Here is a 21,580-nt window from a genome sequence, read left to right on the forward strand (position 1 = left end):
GCGGGTCAGTTAAGGCGGATGAGACGGTCGGACCACACATGATATCTTTGTGGTCCTTGGCATTTGGAAATTTTGCAGCGTTCTCCTTCTGGACCAATCAGGAAATTTTGTCAAGCACAAAGTAGCCGCAAAGTGATGTGGCGACCACCTGAATGCTATAAAAGGTCTTTCTTTATGCCCGTATTGCGCTGTTATGTTGTTTCTACATCAAAATTCACATCTCTCACTAATATTAATAACTAATTGCCTTATGCATATTTTATTTTCATCAAAGGGTTTTCAAAACGTGTATATATATGAGGGGAGATGGTTGGAAAGAAACTAAACTGAAAAAAAAAGGGAGGAACGATCAACTGGTTTGATGCAAGAGACGCCCGACAGCATTCTTCAATATCTTCTCTTTCTTTGTGCTACCGTTCTGCCACCTCCCACTGGTGTAGCATCTCAACCCCCGTGCACAGCCCCCTTCAAGCTGAGGAAGCGGCGCCAAAACTCTCATAACAGACTCTTAGCAGGCGTGACCCAACTTTGCCAACGATCGATTGCATGTTACAACAGTTCCAATGATCAATTGGAGACCACCAACGAGACAGTCACGATTATATGGGCACCAGCTCATGCTGGCATCCCCGGCAAACAAGATCACCAACCTCGTGGCTCGAGATTTGACCCACTTAGCCAGCGCTTATGAAGCCGGGCCCGAGTGCATGCATCCTGCAGTCACAGACCAGGAAGTTACTCAGCACTATAGCCTTTTCCGTCGAACGTATTCCTCCCCGTACAAATCGCTACCGATTAACCAGGAAAGATTACTCGTGCCCTGCGGGCATACACATTCCCACACACCACCAGACTCCACTTTTTTGATGGGACACAACTCTCTCCATTTTGTCGCTTCTGTGGAGAGCCTGGGAACCTCATACACATACTAGGCTGCCGCGACAAATGTACCGTAGATCCACCCAACCTCCACGTTTCCATAGAGATTTGGGAGACAGCCATGGCCAGCTCCGGCCTGGCAGATCAGTTGCTCTTCACGGAAACGGTTGTCGATTCGGCCCCCTCGAATAAGGACGCCTTTCTGCACCTTTGCCTCGATTTAATTAAACTTCATTTTCTCTCTCTCTCTCTACAAGTGATCATTACTGCTGCTTGTGACTTCACTTGGCTATCATCTTTCCTAGAGTCCAGTCACTGTCACCGGTCGCTGAAGGGCCATTAGCAAGTTCCGATCTCCGGTGGTTCCCTATCCAATGCCGTCCTATACACGCCATCCAATGAGCCTTTATAGCCGTTCTTTCTTTCTAACAGCTCTGTTAGTAGATAAAAGATGAGCAGAAGTAAATTGCTGTAAATGCCACCTGCCACACTTAGCAGTCAGAAATTAACGCCGACGCTGGACTGTTTTCTACTTCTAGCACTGCTAATGATTTCGTATTAAAGCTAAAGCGCCGTTGAAACTTGGAGTAGATGAAAGGCGTAGCAGACCAACCGATTTATTTACAATGCAAATTTTTTTGCCTCATTGTGCGAAAATAGGGGTGCGTGCGTAACATTTGATGGATCCAAAAAAATATGGCGGGTGCGTAGGCCCTCCTGCCCGCCAAAGAGAGCGCCCGCGTGCCAGTAAACTACCTGCCCGCCTGCCTGCCTGCCTGCCTGCCTTCCTGCCTGCCAGGCAGAACATTCTGGTGAGGATGCATGATTTGGAGACGAGGGGCGGCCCGTCACGAGCCGCCGAGGGGGGAGGGGGGGTGCCGGAGGGGAGACGCAAAATGCCCCACCACGGCGACACTGAAAGGTACCAAAAACGATTGTGGACCGACGGGTTGTCTGCTAAGTAGGTCGAGGGAAAAGGCAGCCTGAAGGGAGGCTGCGCATTGCCAGAAGATTCTGGTTAGGATGCACCGATGGGGGAGGCGCTGGAGGTACCGGGGTTCTGCCAGCTGGCCAGGAGCGTACATGTTCGCCTTCGAGAAGACTGTGGCGAGGACGCATTATTTGGAGACGATGTGCGGCCCGTCACTGGTCGGCGAAGGGAGTGAATCACAGGGCGGCACAGCGGTGGCTCTGAAGAGCCATGCGTTAGAGCGCAGCCCGTAAGCGCCCGCTCCTGTGGTTTCGCGTAGTTTCTCAGCGTTGGCCTCGTTGTAACCGAGAGAACGAAGACGCCGCCGAAGATAGAGCGAGCAGGAAAGCGGAGGACGAATGTATGTCGAAAGTAGGAGGGGAGGGCGAAATTTCCAGACCACGCGAGACATGCACGACGGCAGCAACGCCTTACGAGATAACGACTGAGTATACCGCATGCCGTCGTGCATTTGTTGAGGACACGATCGCTTCCTAGAACACAGCAGCTATGCGCCGTCGCCGACTTGACTACAGTTCGCGCTGTGCTCAAATTTCGCATTAGCGACTATCGTAATCGACTGCCATATTTTTTGTTTCCTCAAGAAAACAACTGTGGTGTATAAAATTGCAGTGGCATGAGCCAAGAATAAAATAAAATTAAATCATGAAAATGGACGAACTTAAATTAATAAAGCTAAAGTTGCGGCCATAAAGAGTAATGGTTTCACATTCATACTAATAGGCAGCCTTAAGGGTCTCAACGAATCTTTTGTTTCGCTTCAGTTATTGTTGTAATCGTTGGTCTACCTGTCACGATTTGGCCCGCATTGGTGAACGTGGGAGCGTCGCAGTACACTCCACCCGAGTGACGACTCGCAGTGTGCTGGTAATTACGGTGACTGACCGCGAGCGGCTGTGCTCGTCGGTGTTTATTCGCCAGCCATGCACAATGTTTCCCACCGAGCCTGGTAGGGCCACCGAACTTAGCGGCCAACGAAAATTGGGGAGGGGGGGGGGGGCGCCACATACTCGTCACACTACCATAGAAAATGTTTTGCAGTAGCTTGTATACAGTTAAAGTAGCTATTGAACGCTTTAGATAAACTCGCCGCGGTGGCTCAGCGGCTAAGGCGTTGCGCTGCTGAGCGTAAGGACGCATGTTCTATTCCCGGCCGCGGCGGCCGCTTTCATGATGGACGCGAAAAGCGAAAACGTCCATGTGTACGAGATTTCAGCGCACGTTAAAGATCCCCAGGTGGTCAAAATTAATCTGGAGCCCTCCACTATGGCGCGCCTCATTGCCTGCGTTGCGTCGGCGCGTTAAACCCAACAATAAATAAATAAATAAATAAATAAATAAATAAATAAATAAATAAATAAATAAATAAATAAATAAATAAATAAATAAATAAATAAATAAATAAATAAATAACAAAAAATCAATCAATCAATCAATCAATCAACACTTTCTATAAACGTTTCCACTCTTCTGCGCATCTGGAAGCACTGCGAAAACTACAGCTATTTCCAGCACGGAGCAACACTGCGTGATTTGCTCGTCGCTGCGGATGCAGCTTCCGTTTATGCTTCGCTTTTGTGGCTTTCTTTTTAAATTGGCTATCAAATGCGTTCTATTCTGCAGCTTAAAGGTGTTGTGCCACCAAATTTGTTGCTTGTGCATTCTTTGTTGCGAACGTTTTATATTTCTTTAGAAAGCATGATACATGCTCTCACATGCTCATATTCTGAGTCAAAAATTTATTATCGCACGATTCATGTGAAGAGGATTCAGTTTCGGTTTCAGGGCGCCGATTCAAGCAGTGACGTCGCAGTGTTGCGAGGACGCTCTGCCACGTGTATCTATCATGCGGCGCTGCGGTACGCTGCGACTTTACTGCGGCGTCTGCTCCCGCACACACGTGCTTCACCAAGACAGCTCCGACACGGACTCTTTGTCTGCCATAAAAATGCAATTGAATATGCAAACCATGCCACCAAAAACCACAAAAAAAAAAGCTGTCCCCGCCGCGAATTGAACCCGCAACGTTGACGGAGCGGGCGCGACGCGCGAGAGCACTGCACCACCGCAGAAATGACACCCACCGCGAAATAGCCGCTGTACTAGATGGAGGCCCATCCTTCGAGTCGTACGTCGGTGTTTACTGCCCAGTTTAAAGAATTCCTGGCTGGTACACTGAAATTTCAAAAATAGCATTGCGCAGCAAGGTTCCGCGAAGCCCCCGCAATAGCTTATCGCCATCAACTCTGCTCCTTTGCGAAAGCGCTCGCAAAAATAAGTGTGCCCGGCTGCAACTGCGATTTTGCCCTGTAGGGATAGTGCTTGCCGTACTTTGGTTTTACGTTTTGCGTTAAAAACCTTGGTCGATATTGATCTCTTATTACCCTACGTAACTTTTCTTCGGCAGGAAACTGACCTTATATTTTCTACAGGTGAGCCGATCGCACACGCATATGCGGTTTGCAGCTCCGGGGTAGCGGCGTCGCCGAAGAGCATGGCCGAAGCGTTGAACGCCAAAATACTGATCGCATTAGGGCTAGTGTTGAGTTGTATGGGCTTCATGAACCTTACTAAGTTTATTACAGTCCAGAAACTAAAAAATAGAGCCGCATTCATTGCGGCACGAGTGTTGTCGGGGCGCAGGTTTCGCTTCTCGGTCGATTCCCGACGACGTGTCGGGCGACCGGTCGGGTGACCGGTTTTGTTGGCGTCTTCGGTCGCCGAGTCAGTCACACTACGGCGACTTTCCTTCGGCCGACGTGTTCGTGTCGCCGTCGGCGTAGTGTGACAACGCGGTCTAGCAATTCGGCAGTTGGCCGATGGTTCGGCGACCCGTAGGCGTCGCCGTCGTGTTGGCCTAGTGTGTCTGATACGACCAAGCGACCAAACAAACTGTGGTAACTGGAGTTCACGTTGACGTCGCTCAAGTCGCTAACGTGGTATTGGCGGTGAGATGTTTGAGTGGCGCCCCCTGGCTCTGACGTCGGCTTAGGGACTCGCGCCTCTGTCGTCTGCTACACTCCGCTTGTGAGGGGCAGCAGTGTCTGTGCTAGAAATCGCCCGCTTTGTTGCTGTAGTGCATTAAAAAACGCATTTCTAGTGATTCAGTTATTTTGCCAGCTTCTGACGCATCTGAATAATTTGAAGCTGCATCCCCCATAAGTTTGCAACACACGACGAAATAGAGAACAACTTTCTTCAGAGCATCGGTCAAAAGATCGTGTGTTCCTCGTCCTTTGTAGCGTATTCGCGCAAGGATCAGCGCTCAGAGCTCCTCGATAAGTATCCAAAATGCGTAGGCTTTTCTGCAGTATTTTTGAGATGTTCTTATGAAGACTCAACAGTCTAATGCTACGTACCAAGCAGTGAGCTTCTACACGCACATCGCCCAGCCGGAAATAAAACGGCTGTCTTCTATTTCTTTCGTTGTTGTCTTGATGAATGTTTCTGGTTTGTTTTTTCTTCCCAACAAATTAATTTTTCTGCAGCGTCGCAAACGTCTTATTAGGAGGTTTGCGGGTGTTTGGGAGTCTCACATTGTGGATATTCTGCAGGTTGTATGGCATACATCACCCTCTTCACGAAGTGGCTTTCATTACGGCTGCGTGTAAGAAGGTGCATATCCGCAGCGTGCTTTGTTTATTCACATGCAAATACAATGAGAAGGTTTCTGCTACGCCACCGCGATCGCGCCCCTAACAACGTTGTCCACAGTACTCGAAGGCGGATTTTGTGCTCCGACTTTCTATCGTAACCATCGTTGTCATAACGAACTGACTCTCAACCCGAACAATGATGACATGATTACGGTGTTGAAGGCCTGAAATACTCGCTAACTAACGCAATAAATAGTATACCTGCATATATTACAAGAATCGAAACCTATGAATATTTCCAAGCAGGTCTTTATTGCTTTCCAACCCTTTCAGGCGCAAAGAACAAATCCTATTCCACACAGGATGGCGTTCTATCAATTGAAGAAAATTACCTTTACTCTCTTGTCTTGGTCTGAGGACCAGGCCCACTAACCAGCTCGATTTCATTGTTAAATAAAGTTTTCTACTCCTTCCCCTACTCCTCCTCCTTTTGAATGCAGTTTTCCTATAACGCATATCCGAATATCGGGAAGATCTATGGCCGTGGAAACTGCGAAATATCCCTCCAGGTCTGAACAAACATAGTACTATTGTATCTTTAACGTAGACGTGACTCGTTTTGCTCAATAAACCTACTACTGGTTAGAAGCTTGGTATAAAACTAGCACGCGCCTATACACACAGTTGGTTATTTGGAACTCAATAGCCTACAGTTTTTGCAGCCCATAGTGCATGTCGGCATACTTTCATGCCATGACAACGTAAAGCGATGCGATACAATACTTTGGAGCGTTCGGCAAGGTTGCGAAAACTGTTTTACCTAACATATGATTACCGGGAATCGTAATGCTTTCTGCCAAAGCCGGCAGCCCTAAAGGCCTAGATTTCGTTTTGGTCTTCTATTTTTTCTGTTGTCGGTCATGAGCAGCTGACTGTTCCCTTTGTTTGAAAGATCGCTTAATACAGAAGCGTACTCCTAACTCCGACTCTTCGCGCTCTGCACAGGACCGGCTTCGCAAGGATGGGGGCGACGCCGGCAATGTTTCTTCCGTAGCGGTATCCAAACTAAACTTTACCTCACACATATGAGCTAGTGTATGCGATTTTAAACCTATTGTTATGATAAAAAGTTACCCACACGCCAATTCTGGTGCGGACAAGCATCAGAAGTTGACCGAGCGCAAAGAAACAGCAGGGAGAGAGAGCCTGAGTGAAGCAGACGACAAATGCGAGAATCCCTAAGCTGACGTCACAGAGGCGCGCTTCGCAGCGCCGCCCGTGTTCGCGCTCACCGCCAATAACGTCACAAATTTTGTTATGCTGGCAATTCACTGACGTCATGGTTAGTGGCGCTAGCGATGGGTCCCGATCTCCAGAAGAGCATTTAGGTACTTTTTAGAAGCGAATTCAAATATATATTAAGCGCTTGCTGTTCCCTTTCATACCCTTTGCAAAGACCCTTTGCATACCCTGTATGCAAAGACCCTTTCAGGGTCTTTGCATACAGAGAAAACCTACAGCAGGCTTTTTACAGTCTTAAAATTTGGTGGCCCAACACCTTTAAAAAAAGTCGGCGAATAGCCGCTACACCGCTGTAATGACGTCATTCAGCGGTCGAAGAACGCCAAGACCGGGAAGGAGAGAAAAATATTTAAAGCAAATTTCTGAGTTATGTGATGAGGAGAGAGCAGTAATTTTTGGCTGAGGCACTTTACGACCCCCTAATCTAAGTACAGGACGTGTTGGTTGACTACTTTCTGCAACCACTCAAGATTTCTAAATAAGTTGAAAAAAGTGTTCCAGGGTCGCTTTTGTTTGGCCAAGACAAAATATTTGCACAAAGAAACATTCATTATGACTTTGTTTTTATGCCGCCTTGATAAGGAAACGAAAAACGAGCACAAAAAAATTAACAGAAAAAAACACGCCTGCTCTTTTAAGTGCGAATGCACTTTATAAGCGACCCTGAATTCCGGTGACCGCCGTCCGTCCACATAGGAACAGCTGCGGGTGCGCGCGCTCCTCGTCTTCCTTGGCAACGGGGGGAGATGGGCGCGCGCTGCCTGGCCGCTGACATGGCACATACCCACGTGGGGGATTGGCCAGGAATCTTCTCGTCTTCCTTGGCAACGGGGGGAGATGGGCGCGCGCTGCCTGGCCGCTGACATGGCACATACCCACGTGGGGGATTGGCCAGGAATCGGGCGTGAGAAGGGCTAATGCACCCGCTTGAAGGAGTACTGACACGAAATTTCAAAGCTGAGATCCGCGCTAGCAATCAAGTACAACGACAACACAAATAGGTGTCTGTGCATGGCACATACCCACGTGGGGGATTGGCCAGGAATCGGGCGTAAGAAGGGCTAATGCACCCGCTTAAAGGAGTACTGACACGAAATTTCAAAGCTGAGATCCGCTCTAGCAATCAAGTACAACGACAACACAAATAGGTGGCTCTGAATAAATCCATCTTTCTTTCTTTGTAGTTGTGTGTGTGTGTGTGATCTCTCTTTCGCGAACATTACCGAACCGCGCAAATTCAGCTCCTGCATTCGCACTTTCACATTCTTCCCCTCGGGGAAATGCGGGGAATTTCTTTTTCTTCAAACGGGTTCGAAGAACCCGTTTGAACCGGTTTGAACCGGTTCGAACCGGTTCGAACCGGAACGAAATGGGGCTTTGGAACGGAACTCGAACCGAACCCGAAAGGCTTGAACCCGAAACCGAACCGAACCCGAAAAAATTCCGGTTCGACACCTTGCTTGGAGCAAAAGGCAAACGGAAGAGGGTGGTGGTGAAGCGTCCCTAGTCCCGGATGCCTCTTTTCCGGGCCGACTCGATGACCCGAGAAACCCCTCTGGCCGGCCGGGTCCTGGCTGGTCATACTTTGCGCCTTCACTCTTATGCACTGCATCCAGAAAGCAATCGTAATTTATGAGAGTAAGTGCACATAGCATATGAAATAAGGACAATAGACATGTTGCGGAACCATAAGTGGGTTCCCGTGTATGCCGCTTAGGGGATGTTCTTGATTGGGAAGGAGGGCTCAAAGAACTGGGTGAACACTCAGGCGTAGTATAGCGCTATGCACTGCCTGTTCTCTCGGCTTGTTGGAAAAGCGTAGTTTTATTTCGACGACCCATGCAAAGTTCGTCACCTACACTGCGTTTATGCCCAGCGCTGCAAGGTTGCATAGGCCACGCTGAAGTGGCCGATAGATGTAGGATCTGCGGCGTAGAACACCCGCGTCACGCACAGCAAGAACGACGGGTAGGGCTTACTCGCTGTGGTGGCTCAGTGGCTAAGGCATTCTTCTGCTGAGCACAAAGATGCGGGTTCAATTCCTGGCGGCAGCGGCCGCTTTTCTGGTGGTGGCAAAAAGCAAAAACGCTCCTGCGTTCGAGCTTTCGGCGCTCGTTAAAGATCCCCAGATGGGCCAAATTAATCCGGAACCCTTCACGACGGCGCACCTCATCGGCTGTGTAGTGTCGGCGTGTTAAACCTCATAGTCCATCAATCCACGGGTAGGACTTGCAGCAGCAGCCCGCAATCAGTTCGCGGAAGCGTTTCGGGCAAGGGATTGTTCCTGTTTGCCAGGAATCTTATTTGTGGCTGCATTCGTGCAAGCGTCACTGCAGCTAGGAATATCTTCGGCTCATTCTTTATTTAACCTGCTCAGCTATCGTTTGGGAAGCGTTCTTTGAGAAGAGAGAGAGCGAGAGTATAGTTAGTAGTGATAGGCGACGTGGGAGCCATTCCGCTTACCGTTCTGCGTTACATTTTAAATACGGGGGCGCCCAGCCTTTATCTTGTCATGTTCACATGCATGAACGTCACTTCTTCTTGAATTGTGAAGGCTTATGTGTGGAATGGCTTCTTGGTGTCGTTGCCCGTCGTAGTTAGTGAATCAGCCATGAGCCTGATAAGATGGCTGCTGTCATCGCCACCCGACAATCCCCATGAGCGGGCATGATAAATCTGCGACTTTATATTGTGTTTTATACCGATGACGCATTTAAAATTCTTTCTTCGTCATTCTTCGTCAGTCTACTTTTGGCCTACCATTGACTAGCTCGAGCAGTGCTAGCGAAGAAGGATTTGTGTCGTGTCACTGTCGCCTAGTTTCGGTCTAGATACTTGTTACCAACCCTTCTGTCATGTAAGTCTTTGTGTACTATGGTGAGGTATGTACAGTGCAATTAGCGGATTTGCTGGTGACAAGGTTTTCGTACATCATACCAACCACTTTTAAAGGAGAAATTTGGCAACTGCCGAAGGTCTTTAACAACATTCAATGGATCCCACCTTCGTCGAAGCAGAGATCCCGTTTGCCGTCACAAAACGCACTCCCACCTCGAGAAATGGCACTAGAATCAAGATAGTGCCTTTTATGCCGATCACAGAGCAGTGTGATCAAAGCCTTTCAATAAATATCTTAAACGACATAAATTAGGGTTATTTCAATTTTAATTATTTATATAAATAATTCCTTTATGAACACCTTGTCTGTCTAATTTCACCGCATATATGTTATTGTTTGCCTGCAGCATACGTCGTTATGTAAATGAATGCAAAAATAAAGTGGATGTGTATTTTCGTTTGTATGCACTATCTAAGGGCTCACATATAAAAGTGGTAGGTACGTACATTTTAACGTGCAGTCGCGAGAAATAGTTTAGTCGCCTCAGCACTGACAAGCGCGCCGAATTCATTTTCACTGTTGTAGCCCAGAAAGTTGTCCGTGGTGCAACTACTCGTTTCACTTCCAACAGACCGTGAACATGCACACTAGGTTCCGGACTCCCGTGAGCGGAATAAATCCCCAATGCTGTCCTTATCGGTGTTGGTGAACATTGCTTTACGACCGTACAATAACGCTACGTATGAATTTTCAGCGACCAGAAGCCCAAGGGCTTGTGGCCGCCGTCTGAGGGGATCAAGAGGCTCCGTCTCCTTCCTTTAAAAACCATGTTGGATAAATAAATGTTCTTTCTCTATCTGTCTCTCTTTCTCTCTCTTGTGTCCATGCAGGACAAAAAAGTCTCCCAAATATTTTCATCCATGTAAATCGTTAGCCAGCCGAGTCGAATCTCTGCCCCCGAATTTTCATAGTCATTCTTGAAGGTTGGAATAACCTGTGTGAATCCATGGCCTTTAAACACAGCCCCTCAAGAATTACGCACCTGATCTCAAATAATTTCATTTGCTAGATTTATTATTGTTGCAGTGTCTTCTATTTTTATTTATTTCCCTCAGTTCACGCTGTTTTGATCATGTACCTCACCCGCGTTTGAGCCTTGTAGGATGTACAATCATGTACCAGTTCAATTCTGTACTTCATTTTTGCCCTTATTAACACCCCGCAAGGGGCCTTTTAAGATATGAGAAACCATGATGACTCTAATGATCCATCCATCGAGCCCTTGGTGTGTCGCTGTTTTCTTTACGTCTTATTGACAGCCATTTCGCTAAACGGATGGTACATTTGATGTCGATCATCCGTGCGACGTGTCCTTTCCAACCGCACTAGAATGTCTTCCTTGCGAGTAGGTTTGTTCTCTAATCCACACTGCCCTATTGTTATCTGTAATGTGACCCCAAATATCATTCCTTCAATGGCCCATTGGGCCGATATGTATCGCCTCAGTGGGCTTATTTCCCATGTTTCCTTTCAAGGTGCTTAGTGAGACCGCGCATTTCTGCCACATGTGTCATTACTGGAAGAAAGCTTTGGTTGTATTTTTGTTTGGAGACAGGGGAGCCTTACTGCTCGGAATATCAAAATTCTTATCGAATGTTGCCCACCCTAAAAGTATTGTGTGCTGAAATACCGTTCCATAATTTGCATGAGCGCTCTTAACTCACCCAAGGTGGTTAAAATAACTTACCTTCTCCAATGTTTCTTTTCTTGCCGTGAAGACGCGTTCTTTTACATGCCCATAACTTAATTTTAGTGGTTATTTTTGTCCCTGCAGCTAAACTTGCCGTGTTCAATTGTCGAAGAATGTTGTGTAATTTTTGAGTGGACTGATACAATATCAACCACAAACCTTTTGTGGGTAAGGTATTCCCCATTTACTTGCGCCCTTGATTTTGCCCCCTTGCGCTTCCCGAACAAACCCTTTGGGCAGGCTGTATCTAATTTGGCAGAGATTCTGCCTCCCTGTGCAACACGTATACCTATGAGGAACTTATTAATCCTCTGAGGAAGCAGTATACGTCAAGTGCGTCCGAGGAAGATATCTGAGAACAGGGCGACTCCATAATCGCCTAATCCTTTAATTACTGCAGAACTGGGCATTTATTCAAATGCTTTCTCATAATATGCAAATGCATAAATAAATGTTGGTTGCATTCTCCACATTTCCCGATGGACATGGTTACTAAAGTCTTCCTAACACGGGCCTGTGTTCCCCTGAATTCTAAGGTGGCGCATATCAATTTTAGTATTCCTTTTGTAAAAAACTTGTACTAGAGATGAGGCTTGGCGGCACGTAAATATAAAGCTCTTTTACATCACCTTCTTGTGTAGGAGAATGAGATGCGCGTTTTACGTGGCTGTGGCACCTTTTGAAGCTCTCAGGCATTGTGGAGATAACCGTCATCGCTGTTACCACGATGTCCCCACTAGGAACAACACCACGGTCGTAATTCTGTGGTAACCTGAACACTCGCTGTTTTATTTTTTGTGGCGCTATTGCCACATCATCTGTTGCTACAGTTCCAGCCTGCCCAATTCTAGTAGTTTCAAAGCAGTTCTCAGTGTCAGGGTCGCAAGCACACAAATGTTTTATGAAATTGCTCTACTTTTTCATTAAATCAACCGTTTAGTTTGTTATATTGAGTTCTCCGTCCCGATAACACATGTTCTATTAAAGCAACTACTACAGAAATCAAGCTTTTATTAATCCCAAATGACTGCTCACTTTTTTCCTGACGCTTCACGTACAAATGTGAAAGAGGTGTTTGAAATTGGGCTTGTGAAGGGGACATAATACTACACCGGGGCTGTCAAATCCATCTAGGGTATTTTCAAGACATATGATGCAACTTGCAGGCCTAAAAGCATGCTTATGTAACTCCGTACTCGCATATATGGTATGGGTGCACGAGCATTCACGTGTGTGCCTATGTAGTAACATGTATATAGCGCGATTTTACGAAAATACGCGCGTACGTAGACGTGCGTACACGTGCGTGTGTTTTTGTGTACGTATCGCTACCATGGCATACACTTTGCTTCCTACTGAATTAGTTTGCCAAAATATAAAACGAGTCACTGCTTTTGTCTATGGCCTTTTTTAGTGGCAGTCTTTTTAATTGTGGGTCATTTGGAACTGCGCAGAGCCAAGGCGGCTCCCGCGTCTCCCACGCCGTTTCCAAGCCGCAGTCCACTCCTGGAGATGAGGCCTCCCACGGACCGACCACCTCCGTCGATGACGTCAGGAGGCGGGGTGCTTTCGTCGCCCCTGGAGCCGCCACGAGACCGGTTTCTGCAAGTAAGAGTGTTGGAGCAAAGCGTTCCTTCAGCTCCGCGAGAAACTGTACCCAGTGTGAAATCATTCTTTGCTCACTCCACACACTCAGCAACACTGTGCATTTTGCAGTGTATCTATGCTGTTCTTCGTACTATATGCGTGGATCGTCTAACACTGACGCTTCTTGTTTAAGCTGGGGTAGGCAGAGTCGCGATAGTATCCAGTGCGCCGTATGACTGACGACATTAGGCATCTATACGCCTCGAGCGCGGCCTGTAGGGGCGCCACTGAAATCCCCTAGCGGCCCGTTTCGAAAGCAGCCGCGGGAGTCCGCGTCCCGCTTCCCGCTGTCGCCGCTGCTTTTGTGGCACGTTCACGACCGAGATTTACCCTTTGCGGGCGTTTGAAATCCATGTTTATGTGGAGCAGTCACTCTGTTCGCAAATGGGGTGTGTTTACGAGAGTGTAAATGTTTCTGAGGTGATCTTAGTGTGGTATATTCGGTCTGTATAAGCGCCCGGTGTGTGTCACAGGCCAGCGTCGCGGAACCGGCCTATGATGGAGCTGATTCTAGTTACACTGCCCTGAATTTACTAGCAGTGTCTCCGTAACCACCGGTTCCTCAGATGTTCATTCTATGGGTATACACTACGATGTAAATCAGTTTTGTGCGCTTACATATTCAGCGGAGCTCTAATACCTGACAGCATGGCAGTTACGTTTGCCAATTTTATACCTCTGATATTGATCACCACCATTTACGAGCAAGTCTGTGTTAATTCCGGGAATATCCAACAAAAGTACGATGGACAATGCATAATTATACTTGGGGATCAGCACATGACAGAGTCGTCTGGTCATGAGGTGAGCGCCCGCAAACATTCATCTGCTACATATTTCCTCTGCGAGCAGCGCGGAGACAGGCTTAGAATACATTCCGCGTCCGCGACTATAAATTATTCGAAATATTGTCATATGGCACAGGGAGCCTGTAGAATAAAGCAGAAACGGAAATCACAGGGCCTTATCACATGCCACACACTTCCAACGACCCCTTGCATCGCTTGTTGAACTACCTACCCTGTATACTTCCAAAAATGTGTCCGCCGTACTATCAGCTGTTCGCTGAAGTCGAAAAACAAAAGAACAGTGAACGCGAGATTTGTGTGTGTGATTACTAAAACGCTCATTGCTTGATTCCGCTCCGCATTTGTACACAGCGTCCCCCTCTCCTCCCCCCTACCCATGTTTCGCGAAAAAGCAGTGCATTTCGCGTATAGTTGGTCTGGTGAACCCTATCTGGCTTAAGTTTCGACGAACGTCTTTAGCATGTCAGAAGCTGCACTGTTTTTTTTTTATTTCCGTTAGAGCTATTATGTTTCTTCCGCACTTCCACAGCATTTATTTTTCCGTGCTTTCATTAACTTGCCTTGGTTCTTGCTATAAGGCGTGTGTGGGCAAATATCTAACGACGCACAGCCTTGGAATATACTCAACATTTTTGCATTGTTTATATTCTTATAAAAGGCACAAGTTATGTCCGGGATTGGGTAGTCATATCCCCGAAACATATTTTTCTCCTACGTATATATTCGAAACGAAGCCACATTCGTTGTCCACGCTGCAAAATGAAGTTAACCTCTCACTGCACCAGTATCAGGTCTAAACGAGGCGACAGTAGAAGTTATTTGTGCTTGACGTATTTGGAAGTGACAGAGGTGATATGCTGCCACCGTCACCGATGCCCGGAAGAGCGGCGACGAAGTGCGCAGAACCGCGTCCCCGGGTAGCTCTTGCAGGCGATCGCGTACTCTACGAAGACGCAGCTGCTTTTTAAGTGAACTAAACGCACTCTTTGCTTATAGACGTCGCCATAACAAGTTTTTTGGGGGCGCGGAGAGGCGAAAACAAGCAAAGCGGAGCCAACACACTGCACGAGCGCCTATCAGCCACGCAGCGCAAATCCCGTCAACGCCGCGGAGAAGCGATCGCGAAGCTCGAGGCGTATTATTCCACTGTCCGCCATATGCTAGTCAGCGGGCAACAGCGTCAAATGCACTTGTGCGACTCCGACGTGGAAGTGCAACAGAACTTTCCCACTCCGTCGAACCCTGGCGCAATCATGGCACGGCAGTGATGGGGACAAAAACTCTGTTTGCTTTCCTTGCGAAATCAGCGCTGGAAAAGGTTCTGTGAACCCTACAGATGCTCCTGCTCCCTATTTTCTTGATGATGATGATGAGGATGATTGCTATTGGTTTCCCCTTTGTAGCAGGGTGATGACGTGTCATCTTACCAAAAAGGACTAATATACCTATGTTTTACACTCTTGGTGTAGTACTAGCACTGCTTAGGGCAGGCACAAAAAACCTATTTGTGCCTGCCCTCCCACTCCCTCCCTCCCTCTCTGCCTCTCTCTCTCTCTTTGTCTCTCTCTTTTATCTCACTGTGTTTATCCCAATCTGGAGTAGCAGGCCCTACAGTTAGTGGGGCTGTCGTCTTCAGCTTTCATTGAAGTTTTTCTCTCTCTCTCTCTAACACACATACACACAAGCACGCAGACATCTGTGTTTGGCTGCTTCAAACGTGACTGACTTCCTCCTTCAGGATGTATGTATGTATGTATGTATGTATGTATGTATGTATGTATGTATGTATGTATGTATGTATGTATGTATGTATGTGCGCGTGTGTGTTGGCTCTAACAGATAAGTGTACGATACACTTCAATTCAAATAAATGTCAGCAAAGTAGAGGAGAAAAAGTCGCGCTGGAGTCTGAATCAGCATAGCAACGGCGCGCAATTAAAAGGGTGTGGCTTACGATTCCATTTAGCGCGGATATTTCTTCCACATTTTTCCTCACAATTCAACAAAACTCGTATCTTAATCAGGGAGAAAAAATGGTTGCAGTGATATCTGTGTTGAGTCTTAAAGGGGCACTGACACAAAAATTTTGCGTCTTGTTTTTTTTTTTTATTGCGATAAGTAGCTAATGACCTACTTATCAAGTGTGGAAACCTCACTTTCTTCAGCGTGCGACGGTTGTTTAATTTGAGGCGTTTTCAATGCCGCCAGTCGCAGATTCGGTTTCAGCGGGTGCCGCGAAACGCGAGATTTTGTGTAAACAAAGCTGTCCACGTGACCGTCGGACGGATATCACAGAGCTGAGCTGCCGTAGCACTGTCGAATCCGCGTCGCTGGCAGTTTCTGCGAATGCCCCCACGTTCTAGTGAGCCACTTAATTAAAAAGCGACCGTGGACGTGACGCAGGGGCTGCGAGTGCAAATTGCTCCCGTGGCTACAGAACGACGCGCGACGCTCGAGACAGTGGGTGGGAACACGCGCGGTGGGAGCAGCCGGGCGGTCTGCCTACAGGTCCGCCTACAGATGTGTTCGGCTTAGCACTGCGGCGGATATTCGATTGCCGCTCTTGTAAGCGGTGCAGATGACGATTTTGAATGCAACCGGCCATCGTATCATTAACGCCTTTTTCATATGTGCTGCCATGTTTGGGACCTAGGTCCCATTTCGTGCAGCGGTAACAAGCTATCGCTCGAGCTACCTGCGCCGGCCTGGCCACTTCGCGGCCGTGGTCAGCGCCAGCACAGCGACCACGCGGCTCGGTCAGTGCGCTTTTCGTGCCCCCGGCGCGTTTTAGCGTCCAGTGAAATAAAAAGCAATAAAAATAGAGTGTCTGAAATCGCTGTAGAACTTAGGTCGCGGCCAGCTGCCCGATAAGCCGACGAAATCACGGCGTCTCCGGCGCAACGATCGGGTCGTTCGCTGCCCGAGAGCAGAAGCTCCGACCTCCGATTGGAACGGTGAACCCACAAAAAACGCCGGCAGTGTGGAAGCGGCCAACACAAACTCGTGACGTGTTGGGATGTTGTTTATTTACAAAACATCCAGGGAATGTCGATTGCGCGAGGTCCTCCGCTGGCTGGTCGGTTGCGTTTCCCACACTTCAAAATTGATTTCAAATATGTTCTAGGCTGTATTTGCCGCTGATATTTTGAGAATGATGTACGTGTGATCATACCAATCTATCTCGGAAGTTATCTCGCCTTCAAAATTTTGTGTCAGTACCACTTTAGGATGTTGGACGTGATAGCGTTACTTTGACGCCGAAGAAGCGTTCTGGAAGAGAGTTTGCGCTTAGAATTTCTGCTTGCCAGGTACCGAAGGGTAGCCAAGAGAGCAATACTAGCCTCAACGGTTCTAAATCGCCTTGGCAGAGAAAAGACACACGCCATTTACGCTTGTGGGTCTCAACGTGTGGGCGTTAGAGAGAAAAGCGTTTTATTTTGGCTAGGCGCGCGTGAAAGGTGGCGGCTGCTTGTTCTTGGTGAGTTTAAGTGAGATGGCGACACTGTCGGTTGTTCAAAGTGCTTATTCCCTGATGTCATGGCTGTTCTGAGACTTGGTTTTTTTAGAGAGAGATAGAAAGCGAATACCTTTGTTCAGTAAAAAATAGGAGGAGCTCGGACAGAAGGGAGCAAGAAATCCAGTGCCCTGAATTCAGCAGCTTGTCCCCTGCCCTCTCATCAGCCCACGCTGATCTTGAGGCACGAGCTTGTAAAGAAAGCTGCCTCCCATTTACCCACAGAAGTGGAATACGTAATGTTTGAGTTTTTCTCCCCTGAGAATACCCTTGGACATGACGATGTTTTGTGAAATAAAGTGCATATTTTTTGCATTTCGCTGAGTTTTTAGTTAACGTTGTATGCTTTACCAAACATCTCTGCCAATCTACATCTGTGAATATATAGATTGGTTTGTTTCCCGTACAGAGTTTGCGATTCTTCTACCTGAAGACCTCTTTGTGGCATGCGAGGCATCATGTTCCAAGTCATAGAAAGAGCAGACGTTTTTATATTGTTCCGGAAGCGTGGCAGTCGGGGTCACAAAGACCACCCTATGTCCGTTCGCGTTCTTCTTGGTCAAACATGCGATCCGTTCGAGACCCTCGCGTCTACGCCTGAGTGTAATTTGCACTTCCTTCATTGTGGATAGAATCTTTCTGAAGCGATTAGGAATTCCGTCGGTAATGATTTTTGAAGTGCTGTAGCTGAGAGCCTCTAATGATGTTTATGTTTGTATGTGATGGTTTCGCTAATTACATTGCCGACAGGATGGCCCCAAAGTAACGTTCTTCCATTCCTGCGTGTGGTAGGGTCATGCAGTCACAAAGTTTGCCAGGGCAGTCCACTGCGATGATTCCTGCCACAGTTTTTTGCACATTTCGGCGTCGGTGTATACTGTGTTTGCATGATTTTGGTACTTCAATCAAAAGAATTTGATCCTGACTTCTCCCCGGTCCTTTTTTAAGCTTCTATCCAACGAACGTCTTTCATGGCGTCCAGTTTGTTTTCCGAGGAAGGGGGGGCCTATCTCGGCTACCATAACCCGTCTGAATTTTTTGTAGCCGCTTCCTATGCGCTAGGAAAGGGGCTTTCCTTATGTCTTCAAAGGTGCTAAAATGACGCAATTTCAGCACATCTTCGACGGCGGAGAAAAGTGGGAGGTTGATGGCTGTGTTATATTATGTCCTGAAAAAGGCGTTTATTTAGTTTTCTTCACCGAGGGTAAGTTTGTTGTACAGCATGATGCCCAATATCCGGCTCATAGTCAGTGCCGGCATCAGTCTTATTGATACCTCTTTCACTCTTCCCAATACCCTGGTTTGGCATTTTACAAAGTGTCGTAACGCGTTAAAGATTCTCTCTGTTTTTGTGATAATGAGGACGCTTGCCTCGCTTCTCAGAAGGGCCATGCCAGGGAGTCTTGCTTGAGTGTTCTTTGGGAGGACAGCATTAAAACTTTTGTGATGTTTTTTTTACTCTGCCCGCGTCGTGCCATCACTTGCGTCCCCCCAGCACACATTGTGATGGTGATAGAACGCCTGAAAATTTAAAATCAAATTAGAAAAATTGGAAATAAACGCTATAAGCTCGGTTTACTTTCTTACTAGGACACAATTTTTTGTTTCTGCTCATAATCTAGCACTTTCATGTTTTGGAGACACTGGTGATCATCCCCCACCTTTTTAATTATTTGAAAAATGTAAGTGTCGGCATCACTTACGACGAGACATCCGCTTTGCTGTGATGGCATCACTTGCTGGTGCGGCTGGCCACGGTCTTGACAGCCTTCTATTACTGACATAGCGTAGAAAAAACTTGACAGCGCAGCCGCAGTGCCCGCTTTATTCGCGTATGTTTTCGCGTGAGCCTTTGCATCTGCCTGCCTAAGTTTACCTTCCTGTTCGTAATGATCATGGACCACGCACGCTTGATGAACGCGGCTGATAGCGGAAGGGCAAGTGCCTCGGCAAAATGGAAAATTAGGCCTAATAACGCGCATTATAATGCACATACGTCACCTGTGCCTTCTTTGGCGTTCCATGTTGCGGGATTCCCTATGGGTATTCACTCAACGAGTATCTGCTTCAAAATCACAGTAAGCTGTGGGCGTATCGAGGGCATCGGTATTCGCTCTTTGGTGCACCAGCTTGCTAAGATATAGTTCTCGGCCTGCCGACTGCATTTGACAGCTAGGAGGAGCTCGAAATATGTCCCGTACAGAGTTAAAAAGGCGTCCTTCCCGAAGGGTTGGTGTAGTGGCTGTGGGTACCACGCTTAAATTTGCTATGCCCACATTCACTTAAATAAGCTATAAAGTGGAGGAGAATAGAGTCAGCTGAAACTCTGGTTGTAGCATCGGCTGCGCAATTCGGAGGTTGCGGTGCTCGCTCCGGTCCGGTGCTCAGCATCCACGGTACGAGAGCAGGTATTGCTTTGGATCAGTATACTAAAGTTTTGGCCTTGGTCCCACCCGGAGAAGCATGTTTTGTTGCTCTTTCTTTTTAAATAAATAAATAAATGAATAAAGCTCCTTCAACAGGAAAAAGGGATGAATTGCATGCCCTTTGCCCTCATTTGCGTGCTTGACTGCTGGCCTTTTTTTGTGATTGTTTGATTCAGAAGCCTTTGTTCTGTGGCTCAAGCAGGGATCTCTGAGGTTTCGGGACTGGCCTCACACGCACCACTGTCGATGGGGCCGCTTGGTCTCGATGCAACAGATACGCATTTATGGGGATGCTTGGTTGACGAGTTATCATGTCTGTATTACAATTCATATGTATTACCTGCAATAAATGGTAGTGTACGGCGAATCAAGCATTTTGTGTGCACGTGGTTACTAGTTAATCCGCCGGGACTGTAGAGGGAATGCTGAGCCCTCTGTTTAGCGCGCATCATAGCCGTGATCTAGGCTCGCAGAAGCGTACCCCGAGTAGTTTCTTATTATTGGTATCTTGTGTGTACTTTGTTCGCTAGTATTGTGCGACATTACCCCGTGGTTTTTAATAAAATTGCTTTAAAGAGGCCCTGAAAGGCGTTTTGAGCACACTAAATGAACTAGCGCAATCATTAGATTGGGTCGTCAACGTCACGTGTGCCAAGTATTACTCTTTTACGCGCAGCGGAAAGCTCACACTTTTGTTGCAAAGTTTGTCGCTTTTTTTCACCCTTCCCTTCGTGTTTTTGACGCCGCCATCTTCACATGTCTACGTCATCGATTCCCATATGTTCGTATTGAGCTAGACATCCTGCTATTGGGCGACTTTTTCACGCACTTCCGGCAAAGAGATGAGTCGCCTGCTCAGCGTCGGCTCGCCTGCTGATCTGCCAGTGTAGTGCCGGAGTGCTTGGACATTTTACGACAAACGAAACAAGTGTAAACAAACTCTTAACCGTTTGTATTGAATGCAACACGGCCATAACACGACATGGATATTATCTTACCTGAGTACGTTCTATATAAAAAGCATTGAAGCCCCGTGGCACTTCTTCCGTGCAATCGCAGAGAACCCCTGAGCCGAATGCCCCGGTTTGACGCACACATTTTATTCAACTTCAAAACAATCCAGAGATGCGTTTCGAACGAACACAACGTCACAACATGCGTTGCAAGTCTGAACCGCGATTGACAGACGATGGGTTGCCTCCTCCTGCCCGTCGTAAATTCGGCACTCACCTCGCGCGCGGTTTGCGGCGACGAACCGCAAGTCACTTAACTCTGGCGCACAAGCCGAGATGGCTTTTAGCCACGCACACTGCGCATACCCCATGCGAGGTTGAGTCGTACGTCGCTCGCGAAAGATAATCCAGAACATGGGAAGCACTATCCACCCGCAGAAGCACAACGTCGCATTTCATCGCGAAACAAAGGCGTCCACAACACACACACCATCGCCTCCTGTAATGCCAAACGCATCTCGCACTTCCCAATGGGAGTGAGTTGTACGCCTGCAGTGCCCACATGTCGCGAGGTTGGGCCCCGAGCTGAACCCGGATCACGGAACCGTAACGGACTTCTAGAGTGGTTTGTGCCTTGTTGCCAAGGCAACCGATGTTTGAAATTGTCAAAGAAAAGGCGCTCGCTCCTGCGCTAGAAAGCTCAGAGCCGCGGCGGAGCATGTTTTGCCAACGTTGCCGCTCTCCACCACGCGTCGCCCCAAGTTGAACTGGTCACATGATTGAAGCGTTTTGTGCACGGGTTCTGTATCGGTTTAAAATGTCTTTTCCACATGCCGCCGGCAGGAATTACCACCGCCGCAAAATAAGACCCGGC

At 47.6% G+C, this 21,580-nt stretch overlaps 1 protein-coding gene across 1 annotated transcript in view; it reads left to right on the plus strand.

Moving 5' to 3' along the window:
- The window catches only part of LOC144137793 (uncharacterized), a 192,497-nt gene that overhangs the window by 158,014 nt on the left and 12,903 nt on the right, over window positions 1-21,580 (plus strand). Inside the window, exon 3 of the mRNA XM_077669782.1 lies at window positions 12,812-12,965. Coding sequence (XP_077525908.1) covers window positions 12,812-12,965 — 154 coding nt within the window. The remainder of the gene's footprint in view (window positions 1-12,811; window positions 12,966-21,580) is intronic.

The sequence above is a fragment of the Haemaphysalis longicornis genome, unplaced genomic scaffold (assembly GCF_048455015.1).
Source record: "Haemaphysalis longicornis isolate Haplotype H1 unplaced genomic scaffold, Haemaphysalis longicornis Haplotype H1 scaffold_1, whole genome shotgun sequence".
Taxonomy (NCBI): Eukaryota; Metazoa; Arthropoda; class Arachnida; order Ixodida; family Ixodidae; genus Haemaphysalis; species Haemaphysalis longicornis.